Here is a 27,642-nt window from a genome sequence, read left to right on the forward strand (position 1 = left end):
CCAGAGGTAATATCAATAGACACAAAAGTGCATGTCTATGTAGGTAATGATTACATAATTTTATGGAAGGGGGGAAAAGTATCAAGTGTAGCTGTATTGGATACGGTGTCAAAGTCATTCTGTGTCATTATGGCATGTGTGTAATTTGCACCATAATCAGCACCATCGAACATAAACATGTTTTTTTTAAATAAGTAGAATGCCATTGCTGAACTTCCCTTTTAGAAATGCTAGTTGGGGCTGTGAATTTCTGACCTTTAGCAAATTATGTTGACTTTCCTATGCCTTCACTAGTGACATGCTTGTTATGGGTAAGTGGTTCAGAAAGTGTCACAGGCAATCAGCACTTTTTTATTTTCTGAATAAGCAGCCTCCCTATTTTTTCCAGTGCAGATTCCCTTTGCTTAGGATGAGAGACTAATCTCCTCTTCAACAGATCAAGTCCCTTATCCACACAACATGTCTCCACTAAGCAAGTTCTCTCTCTCTCTCTCTCTCTCTCTCTCTCTCTCTCTCTCACTCTCTTCTCTCTCATATCTCTCTCTCTCTTCTCTCTCTCTCTCCTCTTTTTCCTCTCTCTCAAACTGTTCAATCGATCAACTTGGGTACAATGATTTAGTTACAATTATTGCTAGTGGCTCCTATAGCCGCTAGCAATAATCACTGTCTTCTTAGCAATTGTGTGATCCCGGCTGGGAAAGATGCAGACAATTTCTCAGCAGGAGGGATTCCCCTGTCAGCACTGTCTGTGTTTATGGAGGAATCGTGAAAATCTCTTACCTGCAACCTGTGGTTGCAGGAAAGAAATTTGCACCGTCTATTGCCTGCCTAAGTGGTCATTATATCACCAATTTGCTTTTCAAATGTCTCCAAATTTGCACAAAAGTCACAGATAATACAGTAATATTTGTAATATGTAGCAGCAACAAAGTTCTATCTCTGCAAAATTGTATCAGTTTTGCATAGTGGTTTAATTTCTGCAGTAACTGATTCATTACACTGGCAGTGGTGAGCACAGGAATCTCCATACATTTTGTACACAGCACTGAGGACTCATTCATATGTTAGGGAATGTTATAATCACCTTGCAATAGGCAACACATAGACACTGACATTTCACACATATTCTAACATTACATGTTTTATTTGTGATTTTTGTGCAAATCCTGAGACATTCGCAAAGCAGAATTTTTATAACCAGACCCCTTAATGTCTTCCTATATCCAATATAAAATGTTTGAACCTCTCCCTCTTTCCATGTGACCTTTCATGGTGCCTGACCGGCCAATCAACAAGTTCCAGGGCTGTCAAACAAGAGGAATAGGGATGCATTAATTGTATTTTTTCTTCTCTCCCAGTGGCCAAATGTAGTGGAGGGGAGCAAGCTGGATGGGTGGCTGATAAAGGGACCCTTTCCTTTGCCCATGTAGGGCAAAAGTAAAGGGTTGCTTAGTTCCCTTCTCCCCAGGATCATTTACTCAACTTTTCTCCCCCGCCACTACACTCAAACACTGGTATGAGAGGCATCTGACTCACTTGTTCCTCCAGCATAAAACAGCATTTAGTGTCTCGTGATTATTTTAGGGTAGGGAAGGAGCCCATAGCCCAGTGTGAGCTCTAGCAAGTCTGTTTGTAGTTTTCCAAAGAGATTTTTTTCCCCTTGTATCAGCCATTGAAGAGAGCAAGAAAGAGTCAAATGTTTGCTGTTGGGGATTGGAGAAGTTAAGAGGCCATGTTTTTTTGCACTGCATTGGGATATTGTAGGTTTATTATAAATTATAAAACACATAGGATCTCAATGAGTTCTAATAGCAATGGATTCAGTCTTTTTGAATACATCTTGACGTGTATGTAAAGGCAAAACTTTAAAAAAAAATTAGAGCAAGAAAACACTGGACCATCTGCCAAGTTTTTTTGCTGTCTGTGTCCCCTCTGCGGAGCTTTGCCCACCCCACCAGAACCAAAAAGGTTGTCTGAGAAGAGGTGAGGGTTAATTTCCAATGGGGACACCTGTTCCAGTGACAGCTGCCTAAGAGGAGAATTTCTCTCACTTTAGGAAATGTGTTCTTATTTTTCCTGGTTCCTGTTGCATCTCCAGGACAGGATAGGGAAGGGAAATGTCCCCAACTGTATACACACAGCAAAAAAAAAATAGTCCTTCCCTAATCTATTCAAAACAAAGAAAAAGCTGTGGCTATAATACATTTTAGGTCAACTTGCCCTTTGCCTACATGGACAAATTAAGGGGTCAATTTAAGTTTGTAAATACAGATATTTTATATATTTGATGGCAGAAATGTAAGAGCCCTATGACTGTCCAGATAATTAGCAGAAATGTCTCTTTTGCTCTTTTGCTAGTGGGGTGATCTCCAGCAATGGTGGACCTCTGTCACTACGTAGACTTCCTGGTCAACAAAATTACGCAGCTGTCTTAGCAAATGGCGTGCAATCACAGCCACTGACCAAATGGACATCATCTTTCTCTGTATCCAGTAAGTAAATGCATTTGTTTATATTCTACATGTAGTGCACCTATGGATGTTGACTTTGATAAATATGCCGGTACAGCTCCTACCTAAATCTGGTGACACCCCCCGAAACCCAGTAACAAAATAAAAAACACGGTTACAAAAATGTGCAATTGTATTCAGAGGGAGCTGCAAGCTAAAAAATTTAAAAAAATGATTAGTACGGAGCAACATGTTCAATAATTAAAAGTGGAATCTCAATGGCATTAGAACATCAACAAATGCAATATATCACTTTAATTTCCCACATGGCTAAGCTAACTATAATATAACTCCAAAACATGTCTGTTGGTGAGCTCCCAAGTCTGTGCTGGGGCCCTGAATGACTGAATGGTAACAACTTTACAGAATAGGAAACTAGCAACTATCCTATTGTCTCTTTATGATATTATACACAGAAAGATATAACAAGTGTGCAGTCCCTTTAAGATAATCAGCCCCAAAAAAAATGTTTTCCTCCACAGTTTACTTTATCCAGCAAAAATAACTGTAAAGCAATTCTTCTGTACGTGTAACAGGGGCTAGTACCCCTTAGGTAATCTACCTCCCTCCTTACTGTCAGTGGTTTGTGGTGGCTGCTCCCTACCCATCTTGAGAAATGTGGAAGTTTCCCCCATGCAGGTGTCCTTAGCAGAATGGGACCTGGACTCACCATACTTTTTGGAATTCAGAGAAACCTGGAGCACTGGGTCTGGAGAGTAGAAAGCTGGTTAGTTGGGGAGCAACAAAGAGAGCACCCGACTATTGGTGAGCACCTAAGCCTGACTTTTAGGTCTAGCCTAACATTGACAATGAAATCTACCATTAAAGCATTTGTAGGCTACAACGAAGATGGCATGTCCTAGTAATCTCGGCTTTTCGTGTTCTACCTCCCTATGGATGAATCCTCGACTTCCTCAATTTTACTCCCTGCCAGACCCCATGATTTGGGCAATAAAGGTGTTAAGACTTTGAGAGACAATAGAAGGGAGGGGGAAATTCTGAAGTTTTTGACCAACTGAACACAAGACACGACCTACCCAACCCCTACTTGTTCAGATATCTTCAACTAAGTCATGCATTCTAAATTCAATTTTGTGGTGTCGGGATAGAGACTCTGCCTTCAGCCCTTGAAGAACTACTGTCAGCCAATGATCTTACAAAACCATTGTCAGTCATGTATAAGGAGTTATTCAAAAAGACTCCACCTGCAGTGACTAGATGCAGAGAACAATGGGCAACAGAAGTCCCTTATATCAGGGGTAGGATTGGGATGACATGTGGGAACAACCATTCAAACATACATCTTGTGTCAGCTAGAGATAGGTTAACCCCAGCAAGACTAGCACATATTTACCTCCTCAGCTGAATGCTGGCGTTGTTCTTTTGCCCCTGCTAATGATGAGCAACTTTTTTGGAAGTGCCCGCAGATAAAGACTTTTTGGTCTATGGTCACTTCTTGTATATCAGAGGTTCTCAATGTTCCCATTCCAATGTCAGTCAGGGTCTGTCTCCTTGGCCTGGTAGAGGAGGTTGTTCCATCCCTGGCACACAGGATCCTTCTTAACAAGGTATTAATTTATGTCAGGAAAGCAATCCTTTTGCATTGTAAGAAGCCACATGCCCTCCATATATCCTTTTGGAAGAGGCTGGTAAACACCATGATGCCATTATACAGGGCAACCTTTATTTCCAGGGGCTGTAAACATAATTTTTTTTATCTATTTATTAAAGCCCATTCCAGGCTAAACCTATTTTGCCCTCCCTACTAGTTATTTTTTTCTTACCTTATGAAGCTTCATATATTCACCTAAGTCCTCCCACCAGATCCCTCACCACTTATAGTTCTGGGTGTGGGGCACTGCAAATCCAGTGGAGCAATGGAGCTTGAGATTGCCAGTCCCCAACCAGCCCCCTGTGATGACGTCAGTCCTCTTATGTATCCAGGGGGCAACATGTCGCTGGACAACGAATAAGAAGTGTCCACATCATGCAGGCACTGATGTGGATACCCAAAGAAGGATCTAAGCAGGAAGTAAATAGAAGAGGAGAAGAATTGGGGTTGTGGCATCATGTGACCTCATGTGAGAAATTAAATAAATCGTGCTAACTTTAAAACATAAACACTTTTTGAAAGCTCAAAATTATGATTTTAAATGTGAGTGATATATGATGATATATATAGCTCACTAATATATCAAAGACAATGGAGTTTGATGGCCACTAGAAAGCGCTATGTGGCAATCTCAGAACCCCTCAGTGTAGGTAAAACAGTGATATGATAGTACCAACAGAAGAATGAGTTATATACATTTCGATCAAAAAACACATATAAACAAAAACTGGAAACAGAAATAAAATTAAAGTGAAATAAAATAAAAAAATAGAAATAAATAAAATATGAAAAATTAAAGATTACAAATTGTGACAATAAAGTCCATACGTTTTCAACAGATGGATTATCAAACACCCGTGGTTTGTGCCAAATTTCAGATAGGTTGCAAACGTGTCCAAAGAAAACAGTGATGTATCCTCCACCAGACTATGGATGGGCTCCTTACCAAAACTCCATGATCCCTTATTACAGGGGATCATAAACAGCATGTAATGGGTAGTCACTCCTAGTGTCGTAGTTCAGACATATACGGTCCAATTTCGATCTCATTCACAAGTGATTTCACCGGCATCAATGCCCACCATGTAAAAATAATAATAATAGCTCCACATAGTGTGTTAAATTAGTAAAAAAGGTTTATTAAAAAGTAGTAATGCACTTACAAGAATGCAGTTAAAAGATTGCCTTGAATCTGATGTTCCGGCCGGTACACAAATTCTCAGACACCCGTCCACTGGGGGAACGTTTGGAGCTTCTTTCATTGTCTTTGATATATTAGTGAGCTATATATATCATCATATATCACTCACATTTAAAATCATAATTTTGCGCTTTCAAAAAGTGTTTATGTTTTAGAGTTAGCGCGATTTATTTGATTTCTCACATTTTTCACTTGTATTTATTGTTTACATGCTAATCGCAGCTCTCGGAGTGAATAGATTGTCACTGGGTTGCAGGTCTTCTTTCCTCTTTTTTCCCTCTTGTCCATTTATGTTATTTTAGCGCAGTTTCTTTTCTATTTTCCATCATGTGACCTCAGCTTAAGGTAAGTAAACAGGCTTTTTATAACGATTTTTTGTTCCAGCAATCAGAGGGGGGAAGAGGTGGGCAGGGGTAGGCAATTACCCTGGCGTGGGGCTTTATCTTTATTTTTGTTGTTTGTTATTATATCTTATGTATAAATCTCATCCATTCTGTATAATTTAATAGAATTCATATTTATTTTGTTTCTCAGTTTTTTATTGGGATTTGCAATTCCTTATTTATCTTAATAACTAAATCAAAATGATCTTACTCATCTAATTTTTTTCTCTATTTTGGACCAAAAACATCAGCTTATTATAATGGCATTTTAAAAAAATGTTTTCCCTTAATTACTGATAAAGGGTGCTTTTGAATTCAATCTAAAGATCCATTGTGCTACTGTTTAAAGTCGGACTTTACCAGGTCTTTACCAGGAATCAGTGTGGACTTGTTGTTTGGCACTCATACTGTGTCCTAAAGCTCTCAAACGTCATATTTGTTCACTGAAGAAAAACTGATAAAAGCCAGGCAAGTGACTTTTTGGAGGCATTTGGAAATGGAGGCATAGACCTTTCTATTATAGGAGGTTGCTCGGGACATGTCCATTTCAAAATTAAAACATTTACCTTTTGATAAGCACCCTCCCTCTCCTGATGATCAGTAGTAAATTGTATATTCAGTCACATAGACTTTGTACTATCTTTGAATAGTCTTTGCCTATCTTTCCTGTTACAGCAGTTGTACAACTTGTCTGTTTGCAATTGTGAAATTTTAGGCATCGGATTAACCACTTCCCACCCATATACTGTACATGCGACCTCCAGAACAAACCGTTTTACCAGGATCATTACTGCAGCTGCAGCCTTGATCCTGGTATTGTTTTATAGAGCCGGCAATCCAGAGCCACTGCATTCAGAAAATACAGTAAAGAACACTGCAGTGTGAGAGCTAAAAGCAAGATTTCAAGGTATTTCCCATCAAAAATCACAAACCATAACATATGGAGGTACAGCACGATATATATGTGTGTATGTATATACAGTATATGTGTATGTACATATAGCAAGGATTTGTTTTTAAAATACATGAGAGGCCATTATACTAAACTGTCCCAGATTGCCAATTTAGGAGATCTATCTGCTGTAATCACACAATAAGGTCAATTTATTCAAGTAGCATTGCATTTTTGGTGACTCTTTTATACCTTACGAGTATATATAAAATACAAAAATGCTCTTTACTTTCTTTTAGAACAGAAGAGTCGTGGGATGGAGGTCTCTGGAAAACCTGTGTCTACCAGTACAAGTGAGCAACAGTATTCTCGAATCATGCTACTTTTTTTTTTAACAGAAAGAGGTTTTTATTAACAAAACAGCATTACAAGATATGCATTATTCGACAATCAGATTTGCATAGAAACAATGACAGTCAGAAACAAGTGATTTCAGCATTTGCAGATCATAAACAAAGGCAATCCAAAAAGGAAAAGGGAAAATAATACAAGTATATCAAGCAACGAGATGCTAGTCCATAGCCCTCCCTCCCCAGTCCCCCCCGACCGTAAGCCACCAGTCGCAGACCAACCGGAGTATTCCTTGGAGTACACACGGGCAAAAGACCGTCGCCCCCGCACCAAGTCCCTAGATAACCCCCAAACCGTGTGAGGACCCCAGCAGCCGATCGAAGTGGGCATCGCCCCGAGAGAGAGGGGGGGGCAAAGGCCCCCATTCCGGGCGGGGGGGGGGAATCCATCTTAGTCCCCCACCCCCCCGGCCCCCCATCCCGGTGCATCCACCCAGGCCGACCAGACCTTATCGTACTTAGCAGGGCACTGCCTACTCTCATACGTGAGTTTGTAAAGGGGCAAAGCCGAGTCCACCGCCTTCCTCCAGGATCCAAGGGTGGGAGGTCCTACCGACTTCCACCGTAGCAATATCTCCCTCCTAGCATAGAACAGTGAGAACGTGATACATAGCTTAGTGTACCTGTCTCCCTCGACCTCACCCAAATGACTCAGAAGGAGCACCAAGGGGTCCAACGGCACTCTGGTCCCTCCAATGTCGCTAAGCCTCTCTGCTACCCCCGCCCAATACGGCCGAAGCTTCGGGCAGTCCCACACCATGTGCCAGAATGTCCCCACCTCGACCCCACACCTGGGACAGTTCGGATCAAGATGCGGGTATATGTTGGCCATTCTATGAGGGGTGAAGTAGGCCCTATGTAGGAACTTGAGCTGGAGGAACCTGTCCTTAGCTGCTATCATGGATGGGATGTATGTGGAGACACATTCCTCCCATTCCTCCTCCCCCAAAGCTGGAATGTCCCCCCTCCATTTATCCATTAACCGGGTGAGTTTAACATCGTGGGCCACCGTAAGGTACATGTATAGAGTGGAAAGGGGCTTCCCCATTGCGCTCGATGTCAAGTCGCTCAATTGAGTCGGGTTCCAGGATCAGTGCGTCCGGGAATTGGGCCCTCATCGCATGTCTCAGCTGAAAGTATTTAAACTCAAGGGAGCCAGGGAGGGAGTACTGTCGTCTCAGGTCCTGAAAGGGCTTGATCCTACCATCTGCTATAACGTGTTTAAGGGTGGTGATCCCGCGTCTGGCCCACTGTGAGGGTTCGGGCAGATCACAGAGATGAGGCAGGGTGGGGTTACCCCACAGCGGGGTGTGTGGGGAGATACAATTCGGTTTAGCATAAATAGCTCTGGCCGCCCGCCACACCCCAACAGTCGTCTTCATGGACGCCGTCAGAGGATGGGGGGCGCCGGGACCCCTGTACACCAGATTAGACAACGCAGCATATGATCCCAGTATAGCAGCTTCCAGCCTCACCGCCGGGTTCTGTGAATCATGCTACTTTAAAAAAAAAAATGAATACAGTAAAACCTTGGCTTGCAAGCATAATTTGTCTGGAAGCATGCTTGTAATCCAAAGCACTCGTATATCAAAGCGAATAATGGAAACTAAAATGATTCGTTCCACAACCATTTATTCCTAAATCCTTCAGTTTATAGTCCATATAAAAGATTATAGCTAAGCATAAAATGTCCATCCACAAAAGCCTCCACAAAATCCAGCAGGAGCTAGAGAGAATAAAAGAGAAGAGAGGTGCCTCCAATTGTAGCAATATGGTTACATTTAATGAAGGTACAACATTTAGCAACTCACATGATGATTACAAGAGGCACATCAAATTATGCAGGCATCCGGGGTAGAGCTGTCTGCAATCGTGACCGGGAAGACTACCCAGCAGTAGAGCGATCTGAAAGCAAGACTTGAAACGCTTGTGGAGCGCAGCGTGGAAGGACGGTGAGGAGAATGGTCTATGTGGACATTTTTACCCCGGATGCCTGTTTTAATCATCAACCATGTGAGTTTCTAAATGTTGTACCTTCGTTAAATGTAACTGTATTGCTACACTTAGAGGCGCCTCTCTTCTCTTTTATACTCAGTTGTGAAATGACGCTACTTGTATATCAAGACATTGCTTGTATATCAAGTCAATATGTATTAAAAAATGTTGCTTGCCTTGCAAAACTCTCTCAAACCAAGGTTTTACTGTGTATGCATTTTAAACATACAGTACACTTAGAAAGCTTCCATGTGGCTAAGGATTAGTCATATGAAAATAAGTCCACTTAGGGATCTGACATCCTGTTTGGCCGGGTTTGGTATGGCACACCTATAATAAGCCTCTTGCTCACTGATTGCAATACTAAAGGGATGTTCCACCTCTTTAATATGGTCATTCAGAGGATGTGTCAGTCTGGCAAAGGAACCCTCTTCCGAGAGAGAGAGTCAGAGGCTGCCATTAATGGCATTCATTTGAAAATGATAGCTAACTGATTGTCTCGGGCTAAGGTAATTTCTAAATCACTCAGAGGCATTGCTAGGGGGGTGCGGTCCGCACCGGGTGACACCCGCTAGAGGGGTGACACCATCCCATTTTTTTTTTTTTTTTTTTTTAGCTGACATGCCCAGCCTGCCCTGTGACATCCCAGCCTGCCCTGTACCACCCCAGCCTGCTCTGTGCCACCCCAGCCTGCCCTGTACCACCCCAGCCTGCCCTGTACCACCCAGCCTGCCCTGTGCCACCACAGCCTGCCCTGTACCACCCAAGCCTGCCCTGTACCACCCCAAACTTTCCCATGCCACCCCAACTTTCCCTATGCCACCCTAACTTGCCCTGTACCCCCCAATCTGCCCTATGCCACCATAACTTGCCCTATACCACCCAACCTGCCCAATGCCACCCTAACTTGCCCTGTACCCCCCCAACCTTTTCCCATGCCAGCCCTATGCCACCATAACTTGCCCTATACCACCCAATCTGCCCTATGCCACCATAACTTGCCCTATACCTCCCAACCTGCCCAATGCCACCCTAACTTGCACTATACCACCCCAACCTGCCCTGTACCACCCTAACTTTCCCTATACCACCCCAACCTGCCCTATGCAACCCTAACTTGCCCTATACCACCCCCAAACTACCCTATATCACCCCAACATGCCCTATACCACCTTGACCTGTCCTATACCACCCCACTACACCAACCTGCCACTATACCACTCTATACTACCCTAACCTGCTGGGCAGCCTAGACAGAGGGGGGGTGACACCATGTTTTACCGCACCGGGTGACACCAACCCTAGTGACGCCACTGAAATCACTGACATGAAACAAGCATGGAAACAGTGAAGTCAAAGTCAGAATGCCTTATCTGCATACTTGTTCCAGGCCAGTGACTTGGGAAGTGTTGAGGCCTGTAAATGACAATCAGGAAAATAGCATTTTAGAAAGTGAGATCAGTAATGGCTTCCTTATATCTTACCTCACCGGTTAATTTGGTGTCTTTTACTTACAGTAAGTGTAACCAATGTTTCAACTTTACGAATCAACAATATAGGCAAAACAAAAGTTACCCAATGTGGAATGTGAAGGGAATTAATACAGATCTCAGGATTCATTCATGTCTCATTCTTGCAGCAAGACGCCAAAAGAAAACACCACAGAAATCAACTGGAAACAAAGGTATAATATAACTGATGAGTAAGGCATAATGAACAGTATGTGTGCTGGCACTATGTGGACTCCTATTTTTACATCCGAGATTTTTTCATTGTCTAATGTAATTACTGTTCTTGTTTTATCGTCCCCTCTCCATCTTTAGACTGTAAAGCTGAAATTGCCTTCCTGATGGATGGTAGTAACAACATTGGACAGCGTCGGTTCAACCTGCAGAAGAATTTTGTGGCTAAAGTGGCTCTCATGCTGGGAATTGGCACGGATGGGCCTCACGTGGGAGTAGTGCAAACCAGGTAATATGTTTTGCAGATTACACAAGAAGAAGTCCATGGGATGCGATTAACATAATGATTATGAAAGATGACAGACGGACCTTTTTCACTGCATGTAAAGCGCTGTGTAAATTGACGGCGCTATATAAGTACCAAAAACAAAGAAATAAATGTGTCTCATGTTCTTTTAACAGTGAACTGCCAAAGACAGAGTTCTTTCTGAAAAATTTCACCTCTGCAAAGGATGTCGTGTTTGCAGTGAAAGAAATCAACTTCAAAGGAGGAAACTCTAACATAGGTTAGGAATAATAATGATGAAAACAGAAAGTATGTGAAATAAATGTTTTAACTTACTTAAAGTGACATTAAAGGAGCTGCAAAATAATTTACACAGCCAGAGCAAAGCAGGAGACCTAAACTTTCTTTGCTGCAATTAATCAAAACAGTACCTTGGATGAATGAGTGATTGGCTCAGCAGTAAAAATAACAGCTTTAGTAAACTTTCAGTGCATGCCTGTAACTTTGTTAATAATGTTTCAAAAAAGTGAATTGACAAGGCAGTAATCCAGTGCATACCATCTTTGGGGACTCATACCAATGAAGTAAAACTGAATTCACAATAGAAATAACAACTGCTGCCTATCTCTATACTTGCATTATACTTAAATCTGGGGTCTGCAGCTTCTCTTCATTCATGAAGTTTCTCAGTTTGTAGCCACAGACATTTAAATGCTATATTATGTTCTCCTCTTCTAATTCAGCTCCCACTTGTTATATTTTAGGAAAAGCCATAAAACACACAGCTCAAACCTTTTTCAGCATTTCTAATGGAGTGCGAAAAGGAATCCCGAAAGTGATGGTGGTATTTATAGATGGATGGCCATCTGACAACATTGAAGAAGCTGGTATAATAGCTCGGGAATATGGCATCAACGTTTTCATTGTGTCAGTGGCACCTCCCAGCCCCGAAGAACTTGGAATGGTGCAGGATGTGGCATTTATAGACAAGGTGAGTAGTAAAGCTCTCAAAAGCAGAAATAATGTTCTAACACACTATCTGGATCAACTGTGGGTATAGGACTATATTGAGGTTTCAATTTGTGTGTGTTTTGTTTTGTTTTTTTTTCTGTGGGTTGAACTGGATGAACTTATGTCTTTTTTCAACCAGATTAACTACCGTATTTTTCGCACCATAAGACGCACTCCCCCCCCCCCCAAAATGGGGGGAAATGTCTGTGCGTCTTATTGAGCGAATATAGGTCAGCCCCCCCCCCCCCCCCCCGCCGCCGAATGCTGAGCCAGCCGCATAACTCCTCATCTTTGGGTTGCCTGCTCCTCCCTGTCAGGATGGGAGCATCTTTGTGTCTGTGACAGGGAGCGTGTGCCCCCTCCTTCTCCGGGCAGAGCGGGCTGTCTGTGTTCTCCCCCCTTCTCCAGGCAAAGTAGGCTGTCTGTGTACACCCCCCTTCTCAGGGCAGAGCGGGCTCTCTGTGTCCCCCCTCCTTCTCCGGGCAGAGCGGGCTCTCTGTGTCCCCCCTCCTTCTCCGGGCAGAGCGGGCTGTCTATGTCCTCCCCTTTTCTCTGGGAAAAGCAGGCTGTCCGTGTCCCCTTCTTCTCCGCGCAGCAGCACAAGCCGAGTAAGAGATCAAAGACACACAGAGCGGGCTGTGTCTGTGTGCATTCCATTTCCTCTCCCTTCTTCTGTCAGCAGTGGGGGTGGGGATTGTTAAAGCAGTGGCAGGACTGAGCAACTTGCAGAGGGGGACACTGAATTGCAGGCAATTAGTGTACAATCTGTAGTAACCTCTAGAAACCAATCAGCAAGAAGTAATGTGTTGTAACCTTCAGCAACTGAATGGTAAATGGTAATGTGTATGTAACCTCCTCAGAATATTTTTTTTCTTGTTTTTTTCCTCTAAAGCCTAGGTGCGTCTTATGGTCAGGTGCGTCTTATGGAGCGAAAAATACGGTATATAACTATCTCACAAACTTATTTAATTGGGTACGGGGGAAGGCAAAGGTGCACTGTCCAGCATTGCTGCCAGTATTCCGTCAGATATGGCAACCTGTCAGAATTGTAGATGAAAGTGATGTTCCGTCGCCGCCATCTTGCTACACCCCGCACTCCTCCACAGTAATGATATACTGAGAAGGGGGCAAGCGGACATCTTGTTACACCCACCGTTTGCATTTCACTGTTATTTTTAACAGGAAACAGAGCATATATGGTGAAATACAGGATTTCGAAATCTGACAGACTGTTTCCATGTTGAATTTTAAAATCAGTGGTGTTCTGTCACATTAGTGAGGTCAGCAGGTTTGGGATTTCTAAATACTGTATTTCACCTTAAAAGCTCAGTTTCCTGTTGAAAATAACAGTGGAATGCAAAACACCAGTGGGTGTAACAAAATGTTCGCTTGCTCCTTGCCGGTTTACCATTACTGTGGAGGAGTGCAAGGTGTAGCAAGATGGCAGTGAAGGAATGTTACTTTCATTACCAATTCTGACAGGTTGCCATATCTGACGGAACACCGGCAGCAATGCTGGACCGTGTATCTTTGCCTTCCCCTGTACCTAATTGAGTACGTTTGTGAGATAGTTATATAGTTGGGGGGGGGGGGGGCAACTGACAGGCTGCATGTACCCCAACACAAGGCTCGGGAACGATCTTAGCAAAGTGACTAGACAGGAATATGATGCAGACTATCACTGGGTGCAATGCTCTGCACTAATACAGACAAAGCCAAAAAAAACTATCAAGGCTATTAGGGAACACACTATTATATAAATATTAAATTAGAACTTTAGTCAGAAAATTAAGTCCTGCTATAGCTAAAAACAATAAAAATAAGTGCATATACTGTTTAAAATAGAGTAATACACTGTCTCACCCTGTTCTACACATGCTCAGTAACGCTCTATTTTTCTGCACTATGCCAAAAATGTAGAGGCCGATCTGCTGACAGCCTAAAGATTACTGCTGCTGAGGGGCTGCAGGTCAAAATAAAGCTAAAGACCAAACCAAAGATTAGTAAGCTGCAATACATTTTTTTTTGGTTTGAGGTTTAGATACACTATAGGCAAAGTAAATGTCATTCAGTTAGGGTTTACTGTATTTGGTTTAGATACACTATAAAACAAATTTGTTATAGCATCATGCAAGTCCGGACTTTTATGTAAAAATAATGTATTACATTTTGTTTTATATTTTTATAGGCTGTCTGCAAGAACAACAGCTTTTTCTCCTTCCACATGCCGAGCTGGTTTGGCACCGCTAAATACACAAAGCCTCTTGTACAAAAGCTATGTACACATGAGCAACTTCTCTGCAGCAAAACCTGCTACAACTCAGTCAACATTGCGTTCTTAATTGACGGCTCCAGTAGTATTGGGGATCAAAACTTCCGTATCATGTTGGACTTCATAACCAACATTGTACGTGCATTTGAAGTGTCTGATGTTGGTGCAAAAGTAGCTGCTGTACAATTCACCTATGATCAGCGTTTAGAGTTTGGCCTGAATGACTATTCCACCAAGGAGGATGTCTTGCGAGCCACCAACAACATCCCTTACATGAGTGGTGGCACTGCTACTGGAGATGCCATCAACTTTGTTTTGCGCAGTGTCTTCCAGCCAACTAAAGACGGGCCCAACAAAAACTTCCTAGTCCTCATCACCGATGGTCAGTCTTATGATGATGTCAGGGGGCCAGCTCTTGCAGCACACAGAGAAGGTAAAGGAAATTTATATTTAGACTATTCACAAGCACATATTGCAAGTAGAGGGGTAGCTGTCAGTAGGGCTGAAACACTCCGTGAATCCGTTCTCTTAGATTGGAAAGGTGAACTTATGATTCAAAATATTTAAAGCAAGTAGTAGATAAAGCAGGGAAAGGTGGGAGCTAAAGAAGTGGGAAGTATGGGCCAGATTCACGTAGAGCGGGCGCAATTTTACGTAACCGGTTTACGTTACACCGCCGCAATTTTTCTGATTTAGTGCCTGATCCACAAAGCACTTACCTGGAAATTTGCGGCGGTGTATCGTAAACAGGTCCGGCGCAAGGCGGCCCAATTCAAATGGGGCGGGTACCATGTAAATTAGGCGCGCCTCCAGCGCCGGACGTACTGCGCATGCTCCCGTCGCAAATTTTTCCGACGTGCTTTGCGCAAAATTACGACGCACCGACGTTTTGTGAACCGCAACGTGAAAAAAGAGTTACGCCGGGAAAATTAAATTTTTTTAAAATAATTCAAAAGCGACGCGGGAAACACAGGCATACTTTAACATGGTGGAGTACTTTTACACCATGTTAAAAGTGCACTATCTTTGCGTCGGAAATCTAACACTCGCAACGACGGGAAAAAGCTTTGTGGATCGCCGTAACTCCTAATTTGCATACCCGACGCTGGTTTACGACGCAAACTCCCCCCAGCGGCGGCCGGGGTACTGCATCCTAAGATCCGACAGTGTAAGTCCATAACACCTGTCGGATCTTCTGCCTATCTATGCGTAACTGATTCTATGAATCAGTCGCATAGTTAGAAACAGAGATACGACGGCGTATCGGGAGATACGCCGTCGTATCTCTTTTGTGAATCTGGCCCTATGTGCTGGAGAGGATGGTATGTCATTCAGCAGTTTGTACAGTATAAGAGAGAATTGTGGAGAAAATTACTTTGGGAAGTATTTGCAGGAGAAGATGTGGAGGGTGTAATAATGGGCAGTATGTGTAGAAGGGGAGTGTTGAGGGTATGACAGTGGACAGTAATGTACAGGAGAAGAGTGAGGAGGATATGACAGTAGGCAGTATGAACAGGAGAAGGGTGAGGCATGTATGAAGGCAGTCATGAGAAGAGTGAGGAGGGTGGACCATTGACCATGTTTTGGATGCTCTGGATAGGCGTGTACTACAGCATGTTCCAGTTCCTGACAATATCCAGCAAATTTACACAACCATTGAAGAGGAATTGACCAACATTCCACTGCACATTTTAGAGTGACCTCTTATTGTGGTCTGCCTAAGGCACACCTGTGCAATAATCATGCTGTCTAATCAGCATCTTAATATGCCACACCTGTGAGGTGGATGGATGGATTATCTCGGCAAAGGAGAAGTGCTCACTAACACAGATTTAGCCCTGGTTTACATTGCTGCTACTTTGAAATCGAGCTGCTTCTCTTGAAGCAGCGCGATTTCAAAGTAGCAAGGTCAGTGCGATTTCAGGTGCTACTTGATAGACATCTCTGTGGCTTTATACACAGATGTCTAATTGAAGTCACACCTGAAATCGGAAAAAGTAGTACCGGAACTACTTTTGCAAATCGGTGCAGCGCCGCAAAATCTGTGTTACACCAATTGGAACAGTGCCATTGCCTCCTATAGGCTGCGACTTGTCATGCGATTTGCTGTAGAGGAATGTAGAGGGTAGGGGGAAGTATTACAGTGGACAGTATGTGCAGGAAAGGAGTTTACATGGTATAAGTTTGGCAGTTTGCGTAGGGAAGGAGTGCAGGTGAGAGGTATATGCCAGGCTGAGGGATGTGGTGGGCAAGAAGTGGAAAGCGTGGATAAGATACCTGTTTTATTAACTTGGTCCATGTGAGCATATTTCTGGTTTTAGCCAGTTTTTAATTAAAAAATAAATAAGATAAGGTTGAATATAATGATATTTTCATGGTCTAAGCGTAAATACATCTCTAAATATGGCAGATCCATTTCACCTAGTTCACCACTCCTATTCCTAATATAGGGTCAGTGATCTTAAAATTTAGAACAAAGCTTCCCTGCCATGCATCAACAGACACAATATGAATAGACAAAAAAAAAAATATTATTTATTAATGTAACCTTGGTGTTTTTGACTAATATAGTACAACGAGCAGCATTGTGCACCATGCAATAACAAGCTGTTGAATATCAGCTTGCACAGATCTTCCAGCTCCAATTTCTTGATATATGATCGGTTATTATGGGCCATTGCTCATTTCTGATCATTGCAATGTGTTCGTAATAAGCCAAGCCTATTCATCTGTGTAGTATAAAATCACAGTTAGTTATGTCATTAAAAGAACATTGAACATCAATCAGCACATTATATCTTATATACTTTGCTTTCTAAGAATTTAGAGCCCCAAAACATCAGTGTGTATGGATCCCCCTACTGTATAAACCAGGATTAGCATGTGCTATTGGGAATGCAATTTGTGTTTGCATATTATTTCTTTGTGTTATATTAAAGGTAAAAAATTAAATATATATTTTTATCTAGGTAAACAAGCCACATAAATATATAAAATTTACACCGTGTAGCTAACAGATTGTGCATTAGAACATATTCACACGGCATACTGATCTGTACACCTGTGCAAAGGGCCGTCTTCATCTACATGGGAAGCACAGGTGTCCCATAGGGCGTGCTGAAATGTGCATTAGACCTGCACAGATGTATATCCAGGGATGCACAGGTTGATCCATGCAGATCCATGCAGCTGGCCACCTGTCACTGATTTGAACAGGTGGCCTGGAACACCCACGTGTATACCTGTGTGAATGAGGCCTTAGTCTGGTACTTTAGGAATTATGTTACCTGTTTACTGCTGGGACACACAGACAAACGCACATCTACCTTTTAGTTTTGATTAGCCAAAAAATGTTGAAAGCAATGGTTTCCAGTAGGGTTGTCCCGATACCGATACCAGTATCGGTATCGGGACCGATACCGAGTACTTGCGCTAGTACTCGTACTCGCGAAAATACTCCCGATACCAAAATAGAATACTTTTTTTTTTGTGACATCGAGCGGTGCACAGAGGCAGGGCCGGATTAACCGTGGGGCTGATGGAGCTGCAGCTCCAGGCCCCCATCATAATATAGGCCCAAACTTAATTCTCTAACCAGGGCCCGGCGGCCGGCCGACGACCGCTATATAATAAATCCACACGTCCAGGCAGCTGCAGCCTGCATTATGATATAGGCCCAATTGACGCAGTGAACAACATTTAATCACGGGCCGTGGGCCGCTGCTATGATTCACAGCAGAGCCGCGGCTATCCACAACAACACAGCCTCTTGTAGCGTGGGCGGTGCCAGTGCGCCGAGGCTGAGCGTGCTCCTCCCCTTCAGTACTGTACTGAACACAGACACTGACTGTAGGTGGAGCTTGACGTCCCCGGCGGCGTGCGTGACGTCATCCAGAGGCCGTCCCCGGCGTCCTAGGAGTCTCCATTGCCTTGCGAAAGGACCGCACCGCACGATCGACAGGAAAAGTACAGTAAAAAGCAAGTAAGCCATGAGCGCTGGGGAAGTCACTGTCATACAGATGAGATAATGTTTAATTGTGCAGAAGAAGTGTGGGTACAGTACTGGCTGCAACGAACCTGAAGTGGTTAACTTTTTTTTGGGGGGGGGGGGGTGCTAGATCAGTGCAGGGAGGCAGCTTATTAGTGCATCTCATCAGTGCCACATTTATGAGTGCCACCCAATCAATGCCAGTGCCACCTATCAGTGCCATCCATTTATGAGTGCCATCCAATCAATGCCAGTGCCACCTATCAGTGCCATTGGATGGCACTGATAGGTGGCACTGGCATTGATTGAATGGCACTCATAAATGGATGGCACTGATAGGTGGCACTGGCATTGATTGGGTGGCACTGATGAGATGCACTAATAAGCTGCCTCCCTGCACTGATGCACTAATGGGCACTGATGTGCACTGATAGCTGGCACTGGCTAGCTGCACTTTTGGGCACTGGCACCGATGAGCTGCACTGATAGGTGGCACTGGCAGTGATCACTCCTTCAATGATATGTAGTTTTCCAGTACCGTATGCTAAAAAACAGCCCCACACCATGATGTACCAGTTCTTCATAATTCTAAAGAAAATTTCCTTGGTCTGTATTGTGGTTTGAAAACGGTCACATGACATTTAAAAAAAGTATCGGTATTCGGTATCGGCGACTACTTGAGAAAAAGTATCGGTACTTGTACTCGGTCCTAAAAAAGTGGTATCGGGACAACCCTAGTTTCCAGCTTTCACAGCAGTTCACAATAGCTCAGGTATGGGATATGAATACTTACATTGATCCAAGATGAACCAATGTAACTAAGCAATTAAGCTTATACCTTTTAATGACATGGGAGGCAAAGTCTGGTTGTGTTTGTAACCAGTTTATTGTTTTCTTGTATACCACTTGAAATTTAAACATATCTTTTAAAAAAAACAGGTCAAACCTGGAGTTCTCCTCTGCTGCCAACGTCTTCCGCTACTGTGGGGGTTATTAGGGCCAAGGGATCACTCCTATGAACTCAAGAGTACCGACTTCACCCACCCTTTCCACCTCCCTCTTCCATTCATGGAAGCTGTGCTATAGCTTTTATGAATTGAAAACAATCTATGAATGGAGGCTGGGTAGATGAATATGAAAGGTCCGCCTTCTCCATTCATAGATTGCCTTTTGTTCATAGAGGCTATAGTATGGTTTCTAGGAATGGGGGGGGGGGTGGAAAGGGCAGCCTAATAGTCATCACTCTTGATTAAAGGGCTGGAACAGCTGTATTGGCTCTATTACCCTCTCCTACACTTGAGGATTATAATACAAGAAAATGTTGGCTGGTGCAGATGATGCAAAGAATAATCAGACATATATGGATGGCTGTAGTTTACTTGGATTCATTTGTATTGAAGAGACATACAGCAGAGAGCATGGTTCTCATGTTAGTACACGAGATGTAGAAAAACCAACAACAACAGATAACAGGAAACTGCAGTAACAGATAGTTAACACAAAGAACATTATGATAGAGTATCTGTGTATAGTGACATCTAGTGGTCATACTCCTAATACACAGGGAAATAAACCAAGCAATGTATAACATAGCATGAAACAATGTTCAGTCTCCAACACCCCTTCTCATTGTGAAGTGCTTAATTAGACAAACCGATTCTTCTTGTTAGATCCATATGTCTCTTTGCAGGCAAAGGCTTAGTAAGGATGTCTGCTAACATTTCCTCAGTGGGACAGTATTGTAGATCCATCTGTCCTTGCTCTTGTAAGTCTCTTAAGAAGTGATATCTCACGTCTATGTGTTTGGTTCTCGGGTTTATCCGCTCTGTCTGTGCGAGTGCTATACATCCTTGATTGTCCTCATAGATTGGCGTGGACTCTTTCTGGTTCTGATCTAGATCTTCCAGCAATTGTCTCAACCAGATTACCTCTTGCCCTGCTTGTGATGCGGCCACGTATTCTGCTTTGGTGGAGGACAGTGTCACTGTGGACTGTTTTCTGGTGGTCCAGCTGATCAGACCGTCTTTAAATAGAAACAGGTGTCCACTGGTGGATTTCCGATCACTGGGGTCACCTGCCCAGTCTGCATCCACATATCCAGTCAGACCACTCTTCCCTGTTGATGAAAATTTCAGTTTAAAGTCTATTGTTCCCTTCAAATAGCGTATGATCCTTTTTGCTGCGTTCCAGTCCATCTGGGTTGGCTGGGATATTTTTCTGCATAAGAATCCCACTGCTGTAGCTATGTCAGGCCTTGCCACTGTGGCAATGTATAGTAACTTCCCCATTGCCCTTCTGAATTGTGAGTCATTTTGCAAGGGGTTAATTGAGTTGTTTAATTCTTTAAGATAATTTGTCTCCATAGGCGAGTTGACTGGTTTGGCATCATTGAGCCCAAAAGTTTCAATTACTTCCTGTATTTTGTGACTCTGGTTAATAAGAAAACTACCATCTTCTTCTCTTTCTATCTGCATGCCTAGGAAGTGTTTGACATCACCTAGATCTTTTGTTTCAAAGTCCATGTTTAAGACCTCCAGCAGTCTGGAACAATCCCCTTCTTGCTCATAACATACTAACAGATCATCTACATAAATGAGTACAAAGATCCACCTACCATTTAGTTTCTTGGTGTATAGGCAGGGATCGGCCTTGCTCCTCTGAAAGGATTCTCTCAAAAGCGCCTCATTAATCTTCATGTTCCATGCTCTGGCTGCTTGCTTGAGCCCGTAGATCCCCTTCTTAAGTTTACACACCTGTTCTGGCTTTTGTGGGTCTACAAAGCCCTCTGGTTGCTCCATGTAGATGTCTTCTGTTAAGTCACTGTGTAGGAAAGCGGTTTTTACATCAAAGTGCTTTACCAGCATTTGTCTTGTAGTTGCAACTGTGAGTAGAGCTCTGATTGTGGTATGTTTGACGACTGGGGCATATGTCTCATCGTAGTCTTCTCCATATTTTTGGGAGTATCCTTTGGCTACGAGTCTCGCTTTATATCTCTCAACTGTGCCATCAGTGTTGTACTTGACCTTGAAAGTCCATTTACACCCAATTGCCCTCTTTTTGGCCGGCAGTTGCGTTAGTACCCAAGCCTGCGTGTCCTGTAGTGAGATGATTTCTTCCTCAGCTGCCTTTATCCATCTCTTGGCTTCCCTCTCTGGGAGTTGTGTTATGTCTTTCCAACAAGTGGGTTCTCTTACGCAGGATGTTTCTACTTTGTACGAGAGTCTGTTGGGGGGTTTACCTCTGTTTTCCCTCATTGAGCGTCTTGGTTCAGCGTCATTAGCTGGTTCAGTTTGTTCCAGTCTTTTCTGTGACACAGTATCACTTTCGGGGGTTCGTTCCATAGGAAAGAAAACCTGCTCAGCGTTATTTGGTTCTTCTGCTCTTGGCATGGCTGGCTCCGTTACTTCATTTCTCGGGTCCTCGATAAATGTTACGCTGCTGCTGATTGTCACTTTATCGGTCTTCGGGTCTATGATTCTGTATCCTTTGGTGTTGTCGGCATAACCAACAAAGACACCTTCAATTGCTCGATTCTGGAGCTTGCTGCGCTTTTCTCCCGGAATGTAAGCAAAAGCTTTGCTTCCAAATACCTTGAGGTGTCCTATGCTTGGTTTTCGACTGTGCCATAGCTCGTATGGAGTTTTGGTTGTTGCCTTGGAGTGTAATCTGTTTTGTAAGTAGGTGGCCGTTTGTGCTGCTTCTCCCCAATATTTTTCAGGGAGTCCAGAATCAGTCAACATGCATCTGATCATTTCAGTCAGGGATCTGTTTTTCCTCTCTGCTACCCCGTTCTGCTCTGGAGTATATGGGACAGTCTTTTGATGTTCTATTCCTAGTTCCCTGAGTGTATTCTCAACTTGAAACCCGGTGTACTCCCCACCGTTATCACTTCTGAGTACTAATGGTTTTCTGTGAAATTTATTGCTTACTTTGGTAACATAGTCCTTCAGCTTGTCGAATACTTCTGACTTATTCTTCATTAGGTATGTCACTGTAAACCTTGAGTAGTCGTCTATAAAAGTTAATATGTATTTATTTCCTCCTGGGGTGGTTGTTCTCATAGGCCCGCATACATCTGTGTGTATTAGGTCGATCGGTCTTGTTGCTCTGCTTTCACTTGCCTTTGGTGGGGTTACTCTGGTGGCTTTGGCCTTGATGCAGCATTCACACCTTAGCGTGTTTGGGCAGCCTGTTAACTTGAAGCCTTTCGTTAAATCCCGTCTGGCCAGCTCCTGTATGCTGTCAGGGTGCCTGTGGCCCAGACGTCTGTGCCATAAATGAATACAGTTCTTGTGTTTACAGAGCTTTGTTTCTTGCTCAACAACATCGAGTTCATAAAGGTGCTTGCCCGCTTTAGCTGTTGCTATCACTCTTTCCCCATCTTGGATAGTGCATTGGTCACCTTTAAACGTTGTGGTTAATCCTTTGCTTGCCAGTCGCCTGACTGATATAAGGCCGCCATTGAGTCCGGGAACATACAATACATCCATCATTGGTATTTTTAACACTTGTCCATCCTCATTTTTACAAGTGACTATTCCATGTCCTGTTCCTTCAGCAGTTGTGCAACTCCCGTCTGCAAGATATATGGCTTCTTTCTTGTCTGGATTGAGCTCTATAAAGAATTCTCTGTCGTTAGTCATGTGACTTGTTGCTCCAGAATCTATATACCATTTATGGTTGGTGACGGCATCTGTCACTTTAAAAGTTCCGTGCCACGCTGCTTGGTCGTTGTTTTTCATCATGGTTATGAGTGCCTGATTGGGATCTTTTTCCCTCTGCTCATTCCTCCACAATGGACAGTCGCGCTTGAAATGCCCGGCCCTGTTACACCGGAAACATAGTTTGGCCTTCCAGTTTGGCATCTTAGTGTCTGTTGCTTTAAGTGCTGCTCCTGTATCGCTCTCTTGCCTGTGAGAAGTTTGCTCCTTTCTGCGCTTGTATTCATCTGAAAGTCGAGATTTCACTAACTGTAATGTGAGTTCTGCTTCAGATCTTGTCTCTAATGCATTAATCAGAGGGTTGTATGACTCTGGCAGGCTGCATAAAAGTATTGCTGTCACATGGTTATCTTTGATCTCCTCTCCGAGGTCCCTGAGTTGTGCAACAATCTCCAGCACGCTTCTTATATGTTCTTGCATATCCCCTTCTGGAGTCAGTTTGGACTGGTACAGCTTCCTTAGTAAATATAACTTGTTGTTTAAGCTAGAGCTCTCATGTAATCTACGGAGTGCATTCCACATACCTTTGGCAGTATCTTCCCCTTTTATGTGGATAAGCTGTTCATCTTCTACCAGTAGGGCTATTGTGGCTCTTGCCTGTCTGTTTTTCTTATCCCACTCCTGGTTGTCTACATCCGGCCTGTCTGTGGTGAGGACATCCCATGTGTCATCTTTGCTCAGCAACATCTCCATCTTGAACTTCCACATCTGGTAGTTGTCACTATTTAGCTTAGTGATCCCCAGTTTAAGATCCCCGCTGCTAGCCATGATTGATGTACCTTGCTCGTATTCCAAGTGCCTGGATACCTCAGAGCAGATTTCCTCCGCAGCTTGATCAAAGATGGTGTGCAGGTGAAGACTAGGCCTCTGTTCCGGCTGTCTGATGATTCACGTTGTCTGGGCCCATAACCTTTGTTGGCTGGTGCAGATGATGCAAAGAATAATCAGACATATATGGATGGCTGTAGTTTACTTGGATTCATTTGTATTGAAGAGACATACAGCAGAGAGCATGGTTCTCATGTTAGTACACGAGATGTAGAAAAACCAACAACAACAGATAACAGGAAACTGCAGTAACAGATAGTTAACACAAAGAACATTATGATAGAGTATCTGTGTATAGTGACATCTAGTGGTCATACTCCTAATACACAGGGAAATAAACCAAGCAATGTATAACATAGCATGAAACAATGTTCAGTCTCCAACAGAAAAAACTGCGCTAACCTAAAAAAAAATTAAACGGTTGTAAAAACCAGAAGGCTGCAATTATGTGGTACAAACACAGATACAAATGGAAGAAGGAAAACTGCGCCAACTAATAAATATACTCAGCAAGCAAGGCCGATATAAATATGACAGTGTGAACAAAGTCCAAATTAATGTTGAGTAATTGAATGGACGTTTTGGATAGTAGGAATCAGGACGAACAACACCCAGGTGCACTTGACATCCGTGGAAACCACCACCACATGGAAAGCAGCTTACCAGATTGCAGATAAAAACAGCAATGTATGATAATCCAACAGCGAATGAACCCAGAGTATTCCAAAGCCACAGTATGGTTGTCATCAAACCATGGAGACTCAGATCAGTATCATGCAATCGATCCGTGGGTCTACTCTGCTGCCACTTCCAACAATGTCTTCTCTCTATTTCCATGGAAATAGAGAGAAGTCATTGTTGGAAGTGGCAGAATAGAGAGACCAACGGATCGATTGCATGATACTGATCTGAGTCTCCATGGTTTGATGACAACCGTACTGTGGCTTTGGAATACTCTGGGTTCAGTCGCTGCTGGATTATCATACATTACTGTTTTTATCTGCAATCTGGTAAGCTGCTTTCCATGTGGTGGTGGTTTCCACGGATGTCAAGTGCACCTGGGTGTTGTTCGATTCCTACTATCCAAAACGTCCATTCAATTACTTAACATTAATCTGGACTGTGTTCACACTGTCATATTTCTACCGGCCTTGCTTGCTGAGTATATTTATTAGTTGGCGCAGTTTTCCTTCTTCCACCTGAGGATTATAGCTGCAAGGGCATCTATAGGAGGAATAATTCAACTAAAGCAGGGGCCAGTAGCACAAGGGACACATCGCACCGATAGTAAGTAATGTCCCAATAGCATAAAATTACAGTATTCAGTGTGCTTACTGACCACTGTCAAATTTGGGAGAGGAGGAGGTTTTTTTTTTTATAAATTAAAGGAGCTTTTGTTTGAAATGAAATGGTCATAAAGTGACGGGAGGGGAGAATGTTTGACATGAATGACAAACAAATAAATTGTAGATTTAACAGTAGTCCTTTTTTTTTTTTTTTTTTACCACAGATACCCTTTAATGATTGCAGTGCTGCACTAATTGGTGTCTTTTATGTCTAATTAGAATTCAGCATTAGGTTACACAATACACTAGTGTACACATAATACATAATAATGTAGCACGCCTCTTCTCTGGGTGATTGAGGATGACCCCCCAATGTGGGGTGGCAGGCTAGCATTTAACTCTCAAGATGGAATCCTTGGCTTTTGATGGATAAAATAATGTTTTGCGCCTGTCGTTTTATTCTCTTTTTTATAGTTTTATTTACTCAGTAAATTCTTGAGGGAGGGTTAGGGGCATAGGATACACAAAAATGAACAAAACAGCTCAGGTCTTCTAATAACAGTTCATACTGCTGGCCCTTTATGAGCAGTCGAGCACATTAAAATTATTCTATGAGAGCATTCACTGTCTGTGGTTTAAGATCAATAGATCTTCCTCTTTCTCTAAGTAGATTCTATTCTTTTTTTACCTATGCAAGCAGTCACAGGCAACTCACATTTTAGGTAGTGAAATTTTGTTGCATTATCCACCGGAAGCAACCTCTCCCAAGCTTACCAGGACACACTTCAGCACAACAAACTTCTCTAAATATGCTGCATACAGGCAGTCAGGCTCCTGCTTTGTTTTTTGTTTTTTTGGATGTACCCTCCAGTAGGGCATCTAAAACTCCCTAGGGTGTTCTCACTGTGGCATCCACGCGAGGCAATAGGCCAAGAGGGAAGACACCTTTGGAAGCTTTGCACAAAATATTTATCACTATTATTTCCTCGGATCAAACTATCCCTATAAGACCGCCAGTATTTTGGTGGTGTGATTATCCTCATGGGCAGCACTTCTGTTATCATATTCCTGGAAGCTGTGTGAAATCATCATTCAGTGGAAAAAAGTTCCAGGCAGGACAATGACTGCTGCATAACTATGGAAATTAAACTTTACTGGAAAATGTTACATTAAAGGCCAAATGACACATGTGCTACTTGTTGGTGCAATGTGGTTCCATTTAATTTAAATAATATTCCTACACACCTGCATTGTAAAACAGAGCAAGGCACGGTAGTGCTTTGCCATACATTACGAAAAAAATGGCCATGTCCAAAAGTGGATACATGGGCAGCCAATTCAAAATAAATGAACTGCCTTACTACAATGAACAGTAAGTTCATTATCGCATGGTGTATGCAATGTACATAGTACCTTGTTTTTGTTTGTTTTTTGGTTACTGTATACTGAGCAAAAATAGCAGCACATCACAAAATGCTTCCTATAGCAGTTGCCAATATATTTTTTTTTCTAATTACACTGCAGTACAAAACAGTAAATATATTTCCCTCCAAACATAGGCGTGCGCACAGGGTGTTCTGGGTGTGCCTGGGCACACCCTAATCGCCCTGTGCAATGTAGATTTTCACTGCTGAATGGCCCTACCCCTGTTGCAGCTGAGGCTACAGAGAAAGGGACTAGGGAAACTCTGTTCTCAGTCCATGTCTCTGCTATTTCACCAAAGTCCCTCAATGGGGCTCCTAAAAAGAAATTGTAAAAAAAATAATAATAAAAAATAAATAAAATTGTAAAACATAATAACAAAATGAAATAATAAAAACAAAAAACTACTGACACCAATCTTATCTCTACTGCACATGTGTATTTGAGCTTTGGGGTGCACACCCTAATGCAATAGGCTGAGTACACCTATGCCTCCAAACCTGGGACCTTGGAAAAAGTCAGCTAATCATCGATATACTTTTGTTTTTATAGGTGTAACAGTGTATTCCGTAGGCGTAGCTTGGGCACCTCTCGACGACCTGAAGGACATGGCATCCGAACCCAAAAACTCTCACACCTTCTTTAGCAGAGAATTCCCAGGGCTGGAGCAAATTGTTCCTAGCATAATCCGTGGAATCTGCAGAGATTATCTGGATTCACAGAAGTGAGGTCATCCGACAAAACTATCCCCCAAGAGAGCACTGGCAAAGAGGTGGTTTATAGATACTGGAGAAAATGGGGGAAAAGAAAGCAAACAAGCAATATGCAGTACCTATAGACTACAGAAACGCACTGCATTTTCTTCTTTGCTAAATGTGTAGAATATAATCTTTATCTTCATCCACTTTTATGTTTTTTTTTAAGATCATTGACACCGTCTTTTTTATGCGTAAGAAAATATACAATCACAGGGAGCTCAGAATGTATTTAATCCTATTTTCCCTAATGGCAATTTAAATTCCAAATTCAGATGGCTCTTGCTATGTTTTTATAATTGAGATCATTTATTCAACTTTAGGTCCTCAAAAAGCTAATGATCTGTACTATTAACCACTTACCCCCCGGAACATATTGCTGCCTAAA

The 27,642-nt window shown here is 42.7% G+C and overlaps 1 protein-coding gene across 1 annotated transcript in view; it reads left to right on the top strand.

Moving 5' to 3' along the window:
• The window catches only part of COCH (cochlin), an 83,542-nt gene extending 56,143 nt beyond the window's left edge, over positions 1 to 27,399 (top strand). The window contains exons 5-12 of the mRNA XM_040333397.1: positions 2,359 to 2,492; positions 6,898 to 6,951; positions 10,643 to 10,687; positions 10,827 to 10,974; positions 11,148 to 11,251; positions 11,736 to 11,962; positions 14,171 to 14,687; positions 27,052 to 27,399. Coding sequence (XP_040189331.1) covers positions 2,359 to 2,492; positions 6,898 to 6,951; positions 10,643 to 10,687; positions 10,827 to 10,974; positions 11,148 to 11,251; positions 11,736 to 11,962; positions 14,171 to 14,687; positions 27,052 to 27,227 — 1,405 coding nt within the window. The 3' untranslated portion in view covers positions 27,228 to 27,399. The remainder of the gene's footprint in view (positions 1 to 2,358; positions 2,493 to 6,897; positions 6,952 to 10,642; positions 10,688 to 10,826; positions 10,975 to 11,147; positions 11,252 to 11,735; positions 11,963 to 14,170; positions 14,688 to 27,051) is intronic.
• The last annotated feature ends 243 nt before the right edge of the window (positions 27,400 to 27,642 follow it).

The sequence above is a fragment of the Rana temporaria genome, chromosome 13 (assembly GCF_905171775.1).
Source record: "Rana temporaria chromosome 13, aRanTem1.1, whole genome shotgun sequence".
In the NCBI taxonomy this organism is placed as follows: Eukaryota; Metazoa; Chordata; class Amphibia; order Anura; family Ranidae; genus Rana; species Rana temporaria.